The sequence below is a fragment of the Haliotis rubra genome, unplaced genomic scaffold (assembly GCF_003918875.1).
Source record: "Haliotis rubra isolate DU_JTF1 unplaced genomic scaffold, ASM391887v1 Scf75, whole genome shotgun sequence".
Taxonomy (NCBI): domain Eukaryota; kingdom Metazoa; phylum Mollusca; class Gastropoda; order Lepetellida; family Haliotidae; genus Haliotis; species Haliotis rubra.
In genome coordinates this window covers 1,023,238-1,033,409 of record NW_025767468.1, presented here as the reverse complement: position 1 = coordinate 1,033,409, position 10,172 = coordinate 1,023,238, and the positions used below count along the sequence as shown (strand labels likewise).

The 10,172-nt window shown below is 38.2% G+C and overlaps 1 protein-coding gene across 1 annotated transcript; it reads right to left on the bottom strand.

Moving 5' to 3' along the window:
- Positions 1–985: 985 nt before the first annotated feature.
- LOC124260075 lies at positions 986–9,702 on the bottom strand. The gene is made up of 4 exons (XM_046694323.1): positions 9,618–9,702; positions 7,543–7,776; positions 1,613–1,843; positions 986–1,206 (listed from the first exon to the last, which is right to left on the bottom strand). The coding sequence occupies exons 1-4, from the start codon at positions 9,685–9,687 to the stop codon at positions 986–988; spliced, it is 756 nt and encodes a 251-aa protein (XP_046550279.1). The 5' UTR covers positions 9,688–9,702.
- Between the last annotated feature and the right edge of the window lie 470 nt (positions 9,703–10,172).

Genomic DNA, 10,172 nt, shown 5'->3' with positions numbered 1-10,172 from the left:
AACTTTTAAGAAATATTTTCATGTTTGTATCTAGATTTGTTCAGTGATTTAACAAAGAATAGGCTTAACCATAGTATGAAATATTTTGAAAAGATCCACACATGACAAATAACCTACTCATTTTTTGTATCTATATAGATAGCCATAAGGGCTTTATTGGCTTGAGAAGCAAGAGTAGTCTTTTTTCCTTACTAGCCTTGGAGTGAGTGAGTTTAGTTTTACGCCGCTTTTAGCAATATTCCAGCAATATCGCGGCGGGGGACACCAGAAATGGGCTTCACACATTGTAGTATAAAACAACTTCCAGCCTTAAATAAAAAATAAACTACTTTTCATACTGTCTAAGGGGTCCACTATTCCTGAAAACAATAACTTTAGTGATATTGACCTTTATACCAGTAAGTTGACAAAAATTCTCAAGACCATGAGACTTCTTCTGAAGCTGGAAAACGAAATCCGTGGCTTACCAAACATCACCCGCAAACATTAGATGAAATACATATACAATGGTTACCAAATTGGTCCATACTTTCCATAAGTTGATTTATAAAGATAATAAACAATTGAGGACTGAGGATACAACCCTGCCTAGTACTTATGTACAATCAAAATAAGTTGAAAGACCATGAGATTTTCTGACACAAGCCGATAACCTTGATACAAGAATGTTATAGAATTTACCACCAAAACCACAATTTTTTTTAGACTTGATTGAAGAATTTTGTGATTAACTGTATCAAAGACCTTTCAAAAATCTACAAACAGACAATAAAACTTTCCTCATGTGGAAAGGTGTGGCTCGTCTAAATGGATATTGTTATTTGAAAAGGTTTCGAGCTTGTATCACACCGAACATTCTGAAGTCGAATCCCTGAATCACCATGATGCAAGTAAAGTGAGGACAAAACATCGGGGAACTCGAAAGGCAATACTCTATTATTTTGCAAGAGATATAAAATGCAGTTTCCGATCGTTCAAATAGACATTAGTTTCTAGAGAAGTAGTTCCATGCTGCATCAGCCACAAGTTCCCCATTATCATTAGACATGAACTTGCAGGAACCATCGATGCCGTGGAAGTTGAAACCAGTACAGCATGGCATGCGATGGCAGACCTCTCCACAGATCTGTGGGCTCCCCGTCTCCTCTCTGGTCGGGGTCCCTGACAGGCGCTTAGAGGGGTGTCCAGAGAACGTCGACCGTGTTCCTATGATGACAATACATTGGGTGTCATTCATAACAAAGACTGATTCAAAACTTACCCTGATCTATTTAAAGAGGGATCGCTCTGGAATCTGGACTATTCGTCTACTCATATACATATGAACACAGATCCAAAATTTGTTATTTGTAAGTTAACAACATATCGTATGGATTTACAGCTTCTTTATTATTTCTTCTGGGCCACTTCTTGCCACTTCATCAGGTGAATGCATACCAAACGTTGTTATGTTACCTTCCAATTCTAAATGCCCATCAACCATCTATTTGTAAGTAAACAAGAGGGATCGTTGTGGACTATTCGACTACCCATGTACGTTTGAACCAGAGAACAAATATTTGAACCTTGTAAGTTGTAAACGTGAGAGAGCGTGTTATTAAAATGAACTTACCCTTGTTACCATAGGCTTCTAGTTCACAGAACTGCATTGCGTCATCTGTTTTCAGGCTGTTCTTCTGGAACCTCAGGTAACGTCCCCTCACCCCCGGAGCACACGTGAGAGTTACCCTTGCCCCAGAAGCCACTGTGCCTGGGTATACGGCGCATACATTAGCAGCAGCGTTGGGGTGAACCGTCGGGTCTTCACAATAAAGCTCGATTGTGAAGTTGTGAAGACGCCATGCTGGAAATGGTACATGGTACACGGTACAGAAACGTATGTCACGCCTTACCAAAGGCAAGGTCTAGTATCACCAACTTACATTATAGTCTGTTTGCAGTGAAAACGTACCGATGAATTTCACTTTAAACAAAATAGTAAATCAAATAAAGTTAAATTAAAATTGCGAATCCTCATAATTTTACCATGCCAATTGAACATTTAAATCTCAGAATTTTATTCATCTTCGGTTAAAAGTTGTTTAACAAACGATCATACATTAAAATCGCTATAATTGGTTTGTATTACAAGGGGATAAGCGCCGTAATTGGAACAGTGAAACAAATGCACGTGCGGGTCGTGATGAGCGTTAACTTAGACCGACCTGTTCTCAGTGTTTCATTTAATGTGCGTACCTCCTTGTAATACAAACCAATAATAGCGATCTGAGTAAGTGAGTGAGTGAGAAATTAAGATTAAACGTCACAGCGGCAATATCTCAGCCATATCGTGACGAGGACAATGTAATTCATATCGATATAAAAAAAACAATAAGAAATTGAGAAAATAAAAACCTGTCATCGAAGGACAGTAAACCTACTAGAATATCACAGCTCTTAATTTAAAACTAGTACGCAATCATAAACATATATCACTATAGACAACAATACAATATAAAACCGGGCTATAGATCACAAACAACTGAAGGCTGATCACCATACTAGGGATCATGGGGACTTACAGTACCTTTGCTACCTGCATGGACCCTAGTTGGATTTACATCATCCTTTCAGCCGCTGGCAATTGTAGGAATAATTTTCCCTTAAAATTAAAAAAACCCCAAAATACTACGTTTTAAAAAGGTTGGTAAGTTTAATTGTACTTTGAAAGTTTTGGGACTTACGTACCCTCTCAGGAGGGCAATAATTTTACAGTACTTTAACGCCCCTTGAGGATATAGCCACTAACAATCTGAGTTACTAATTTAAACTTCCAATCATAAAATATTCATCTATTTACAAATCACTTAACAAATCTAATTCTTTTAAAAATGCAATAATTAAATGAAAACTTATATTATTAAAAAGATCCTTCTTAGATCGTGATTTGAAATAGTTATCCCTTGTGATGGAATATTCAACACAGTCAAGCAAGACATGCTTGACCGTGATTCTTTCATCACAAGGGATGCAAAACGGAGGATCCTCACCTTCCAATAAGTATTCATGAGTATATCTTGTGTGGCCAATACGACATCGTCGCATGATGACCTCTTCAAATCTGGACTGACAACCCAAGTAGGTGTAACCAATGTAGGGTTTTATTGCATGTAATTTTTTTTATACCTACCTGGGTGTCCCACTTCTACTGCATCAGATCACGGATGTAGGTTCCAATGTTAGCTTTGTAATCAGAGTATGGAATAAGAAGTGGTGTCACAGATTTATTGAGTGCTGAATTCCCAGAAATGCCAACGTGGCTGGGTAACCAACAAAAGACGATGTCGCATTGGCCACTAGCAAGATCATTTTACAATTCAATAATTTCTAATAAAAGTGGATGTTTACAAGAAAGATTTTTAATAGCCTGAAGACACGAAAAAGAATCGGACAAGATGATGTATTGTTTATATTTACGGTGTTTATTAATATATTTAAGAGCTGTTAATATGGCGTTAGCTTCTGCTGTGAAAATACAGCTGTTATTTGGTAGTCGTGAAGATATTGTTTTGGATCCAATGACCATCCTTGGACCCATCTATAAATAAGGATTTGTATGTATTATATTTACTTTTTAATTGATTATATTCTTGTTTATATTGTAATTCATTAGTTTCAGACTTCTTAAACTTTGTCTCACAAGTTGTCAAGGAGGAGAAGAAAGAAGACGGTAAGGAGATATATTTTCCAGCTCAATGCCAGCAGCAGAAATGAATGGTTTAATTCGTAGCCCAAGTGGCGGAACAAGAGAAGACTTTTTGTTGTATAAATCCTCATAAAGAAGATTGAAAACACAGTTAAATGCAGGAATAGACTCGTTAGAATAGAGTTTTGTTATATACTGTAATGATAATTTGATACCACGTTGGTTAAGAGATGGCTCATCAGCCTCAACATAGAGACTATCAATAGGAGAGGTTCTAAAGGACCCAAGACAATGTCTTAGGCCTTGGTGGTGGACAGAATCAAGTAGTTTTAGGTTGCTTTTGCAGGCTCCACCATATACGATGGAGCTGTAATCAAGTTTCGAGCGGATCAATGATCCATATAGGTGGAGGAGGGTAGCTTGATCCCCTCCCCAGTTTGAGTTGGAAACAACTTTCAACAAATCAAGGGCCTTCAGGCATTTAGCTTTAAGGGATTTAATATGTGGCAAAAAAGTTAAATGGGAGTCGAACATTAGACCCAAGAACTTGACCTCCTTAACAACTTTGATGGGAGTGCCATTTAAAGTTAGTTCTGGGTCTTTATGCGGCTTAAATTTTCTACAAAAGTGTAGAAAATTAGTTTTGGAAAATTAAAGCCGTTTTCAAGACACCATGTATTTATTTTATTTAAACACAACTGCAATTGCCGTTCAATAGTATGCATATTTTTACCACAACAAGAGAATTAAAATCATCCTCAAAAAGCGATCCATCGATTGAATCGTTTAAAACCTTGGATAAACTGTTGATCTTGATACTAAATAAATTGACAGACAAAATACTGCCTTGAGGGACACCCTGATCCTGATTGTAATGATCAGACAGGGTTGAACCCACTCGGACTTGAAATTGGCTGTCAGTTAAAAATTCGGATATAAATTGAGGTAAACGGCCTCGTAATAAAAAATCATGTAAATCTTTTAAAATGCCATGTTTCCATGTAGTGTTATATGCCTTTTCTAAATCGAAAAAGACTGACACTCGTACTTGAAATTGCTTGTTTCTTAAAAACTGTGATATAAAAAGAGGTAAACGACCCTTCAAACCAAAGTCATGTAAATCCTTCACAATGCCATGCTTCCAGGTCGTATCATAAGCTTCCTAAGATCAAAGAAAATTGATACAGCATGTTGTTTATTTACTATAGCATTTTTAACAAAGGATTCTAAACGTACTAAATGATCAATGGTACTACGATTTTTCCTTAATCCACATTGAATATTTGGAATTACAATGGCATTACGTCACGAGGGAGGAAAATTTCCAGACGTCCATATTTGGTCAAATATATCTAAAAGTGTGATCAGACATGGTTCAGGCAAGTGTTTCAGTAGCTGGTAATGTATATTGTCATCACCCGCTGCAGTGTCATGAGCTTGCTCAAGGGCTGTATGCAACTCATGCAATGAAAATACTTCATTGTAATCTTCACCGTTATTGGAATCAACATTAATTTGTGTCTTTTACTGTTGTTTCTGATATCTTTGAAACTCAGGGACATAAATTACTGAAGATGAATTTTTGGCAAGAGTTTCGCCAATATTTTTTGCAATTTTAGATTTGTCAGTTATCAAATTATCACCATCTTTAAAATGGTGAACAGCAGATTTTGAACCTTTGCCTTTTATTCTCTGAACCATGTTCCATACCTTGGACATGGGCGTGCGTGAATTAATTTTGGAGACATAGTTCCTCCAAGATTGCCGTTTGTTTTGTTTGAAGGTACGACAGGCTTTCGCATTGAGTATTTTAAATTTATTTAAGTTATGGACAGTTGGATGGTGGCGGAAATAATGTTCTGCTTTTCTTGCTTGTCTACAATCCGTATTAAACCATGGTTTTCGTATATGTGGAGTCGTAGAGGACTTTGGTATACATTCATCAGCTATTTCACTTAAAACGTCAGAAAAAGTCAGAATAGGATCAGCTTAACACTGAAACATTCAGGTCGTAGTTTCGATTTACAGAACAATGATAAGCTTTAAACTGATGTAAGGTAAGAAGAATGATTTCCTGAACAATTTGTACACTTTTGAAGGTCATTGGTACAGTCTTCTGTGACATGAGTAGTCTCACTACAGTGGGCACATGTTACGGGCTTTGTACAGGTGTTAACACCGTGTCCATACTTTTGACATCTAAAACATCTCAAAGAATTTGGGATGTAGATGTCAACTGAAATATTTCAGTAATCGTGGCCAATATTCCATTGAGTTGGAAGGACGTTCGTCGTCATCATCATTTTCAAGTTGACGTTTGTTTCGTTTTAGGGGGGTTTTGTAATCCATAGTTAGTGTATAATTTTCATCATCCGAGCTCCCCACCCATCACGGAGTATCACAAGGACAATGCTAAAAGCAAGTGGGTTTCCGACTTGCAGCACCAAGGATACTCGGATGATATACTCCAGCAGACAAACTATAAAATTAATTCTTCCACCAGATTGGCTTAGCGTTACCCAGCACCCACCACGAGGAGGTGGCTCTTCACGGGTGCCAATAGCGATCTGAAACTATGATCGTTTGAAATCAGAAATCTTGATGGTATATTATAGCACAAGCTAGTGGGAAGATTTGAACTAGATTTTTAGATATTCACGTGTTGTTATATTCATACTGTTGGTTCCAGTCGAGTTAATGAAGGTAAACTGCTTTCGGAAGATTAATTAGTATTTCATATCATGAGAATATTTGTGGTGATTCAAATCGCGTGTCTAGGGTGTGATTGACCTCATTGAAGGTGTTGATAGACTTCTCACCGGAGACATCACTGGCTTGAAGGAGACTTCCTAGTTTACTTCAGTCTAAGTATGCTAAATAGTCGCTTTAGGAAACAAGATTTCACGTCCAAGAATGATGGAGGATCTGGTGTAGATTACAAGTGGGCAGATTTCAACATATCAAGGCACTGAAGATAACAGATATAGATGATAGAACAGATACTCCAGAAAACCTGATTATTCTGTTGTTAAAGACATTTTAGCTCGTCTTGCATTTGATGATCTTAACCCTACACCATCCGTGACCAGTATCCCTGGTCAGTTTTGTTTATTTGTTTGTTGTTAAACGCCGCACTCAGCAATACTCTAGCTATAGGGCGGCTGTCAGTAAATAATAAAGTCTGAACCAGACAATCAGGTGATTGACATCACGAGCATGGCTCTACGCAGTTGGGATACGAAGACGTCAGCGACGCTGACCACCTGATCCCGTTAGCTCAGAAACGTAAAAGATGGGATGAAAACGGTGGCAACGTTTAATTTAACGAGGAGCCTATCATATTCCACTGATAAAAAAAAAAAAAAAAATATAAATGACATTCTCTTGAAATGTTTTTTGTTTGAACATCGTTGCGAGTAGTCCAAAAACAACATGAAATCTGAAAACTGTTTAACTGAGGTGACGATCTAAAAACTGACCACAAGTACCCTACCCCCACCAATGAAGATAAAGATCAGGCATTGAAATTTGGATTTAGAACTTACTTGAATTGCCTACAAGTATAAAACAAGCAGACGAAAATTAAATATACAACCCGAAATCTAAGCCATTTCGGAGAAAGATGTAAAACGGTACTTGTTGGTTTCCTGTTCAAGGCCACAATCATCACTATTCCAAATGCAAGATATCGATCTGTAAACAAATGAGTCTGAACCAGAGAATCCGGATCACCATCACTTAAGAAAATCATGGGTAGTTTGAGACCAATTCTAAACCTGGTTGTCTAACTCGGATATACCAGGATCCAACCAGGTGAGCTAAAGTGTACAAGTTGTTCATACAGATCAAATACGCACCATTGAGTGAATCCCTGTTGGTGATCACCACAGATGTTACGTAGTACAACCATAACAGATCCACCTGCCACCATGGAAGCGGATGGATCGGAGTTGACTGCGCATAAACACAGGAACCCAGGTCATAGTTCGTGCTTGTGTTGCCGTCATTGCCTCTTTCTGGACGATCGTAGTCATTCATGTGGGACTGTTTGGAGAACTTGTTCAACGCAATGTTGGCAGCATCGGATTTTACTGAAATATACATAAGGACCATTATTTGATTGGTAAAGCAAAGTGAAACCTTTTGCGAGGTCAGGACAAGCGCAAAGTTCGTAAAAATATCCTGCTCGCAAAATGTTCTCGTTTTACAGTATATATATATATATATATATATTCTTCATAAAAGGAGACTTGACATGGGAAAAAAAATTGAATTTAGGAAAGTATTTGACACAAACCATTTCATGCTGAATCCCAACATGTGGGGGAATGGTTGCCGACGACGAAACGTTTGCAAAAAGTAACGTTGAACAAAAACGTAACGTTACACTCATGTCTGTAGTGAATCGTTAAAACGCACCCTACATGAAATGCACGTGCATCAAGAAATTGTATATCACCCTGAGTTGACTGTACACATGAATGGTACTCCACATGCATTGCTTTAAGCCACTATAGACGACAAGAGAATGAAAAGACTCACAGAAGCTCAACGACACAACGTCATCGGCAGTTTACAAGGACGGGCATCGCAGCATGAGGTGGCAAGGCACTTCAGCGTGTCCAGACAGACCATCTAAATCTCATTGACCCGATACAACAATACTGGGTGTGTTACTGACAGACCCAGGTCAGGTCGACCTAGAGTTACCACCGCCGCCCTGGATTGCTACATCCGGTCGAGACATCTTCGTTCAAACACCATGGCCGCATCATCCACAACAATCCAAATCCTTGGTCTGCGTCGAATCTCCAACCAGACAGTGCGCAATTGGCTATGGGAAGCCAGACTTTTTGACAGAAGACCAGTTCAACGTCACGTCGTTCCCTTCATCAACGTCAACGGTTTATCTTTGGAGCATGACAATGTTTGACCTTACGTTGCACGTGTTTGACAGGACCAACAAAACAATGTTCAGGTGTTACCTTGGCCTTCTCGATCACCGGATTTGTCCAACACTGAACGTCTATGGGATACTCTTGATCGACGCTATCGCTAGCGTAATCCGCCACCTCAGACACTTCAAGAACTGTACACAGCACTTCAGCAAGAGTATCAAAACACTCCTCAAGACAGCATCTTTCTTTCTTCAACTCTGCCAAACTGTTATCAATGCTCATGATGGTCACACCAGATACTGACATTTTACTCTGACCAAGTGGCTTTAATAGCCCTCTGTGGTTTTACCAAACACCACTGGATAATCATGTTTTGGAAATTTGTAAAGTGATGATTTTACTATCATTGAGCAACGATGTCATGTTTGAATCAGGTATATGCACTCAGTAAATTAACTCCAAAACAGCATTTTTTCTTAGTATACACACAATAGTATATATATATATATATATATATATATATATATATATATGTGTTTGCACTTATCTGAGGGCTAATTTACTAATTTGTAAATAGAACGATTACAACATTTCTGCATATAATTCACCTGGCACCACTTGCACAAAGCGTTAAGACTATCTTATTTCAATGTTACGTGATGTTAAGATTGATTTGTGCAATGGGGCATTGAAAATCTCTGAATATGTTCCCGCCGTAAAATAATAAAAATGTTGTTTAACAAACCATCATTAAAATATTGACACAGTTCACTAGTTGTTACGAGGGAGGAGTGCACGGCGGGGAACAGCCAGGTGTGCTATTGATTCATTTACCTGTGCTGAGCCTTTCTCGCACACCTGGCTGTTCCCCTCTCTGCACTCCTCCTTCGTAACAAATAGTGAACGTCAATATTTTAATGATGGTTTAGTTAAACAACTTTTTTCTTATTAAATCATAATTCATGAAATTAAAAATTCACAATGGTAGAACAATTATAAACTATAATATGTCACATATAAAAAAGTATACTTACATAACTCTATCAGTGAAAATATCAATAGGGTTACACTAACAACAGAAGGTGATCCCGACCAGCAAGGCATGGTTAGAACACTATTCTCTCGCCGTCGTATGTCCCCTCCACTGTAGAGTGAGGGGTTATATCGAGGGACAGATCACGTGGTTTGCAGTTCCAAGCATTCTTGTGGTGGTTAGTCTTGCGTTAAGAATCTTTGCCAATTTCATTGTAATATGCTGTACGGATTTGCACATCTTATCACTTGGAATGAATGTGAAATGCACACTGCGGCAAGGATCCTCGTATACGAGATTAGCTTCATAAATAATATATGATGCATTATAATGGAATTTTTACATACTAACAACTATCTATTCTAGTCAGTCACAGTGATTACGCAAACAAACTGCCCCGATTGTCACTAAAATATAAATGAGACGAAACTATGGAGAGACTTGGGTACAACAACGGAACAGAACAGAAGTTTGTTGAATTTCAGGCCGTAAGACAACGGCATATGAAGATCACAGTGATTATACAAATGTAAACATTTTGGTGACAGGGCTGGTA

Coding starts and splice junctions, on each gene's coding strand:
- LOC124260075 (XM_046694323.1), bottom strand. CDS start 9,687: ATGCCTTGCTGGTCGGGATCACCTTCTGTTGTTAGTGTAACCCTATTG. Junction 7,777..9,617: donor ATTTTCACTGATAGAGTTAT/GTAAGTATACTT, acceptor TGTATATTTCAG/TAAAATCCGATGCTGCCAAC. Junction 1,844..7,542: donor CAACAGGGATTCACTCAATG/GTGCGTATTTGA, acceptor TACCATTTCCAG/CATGGCGTCTTCACAACTTC.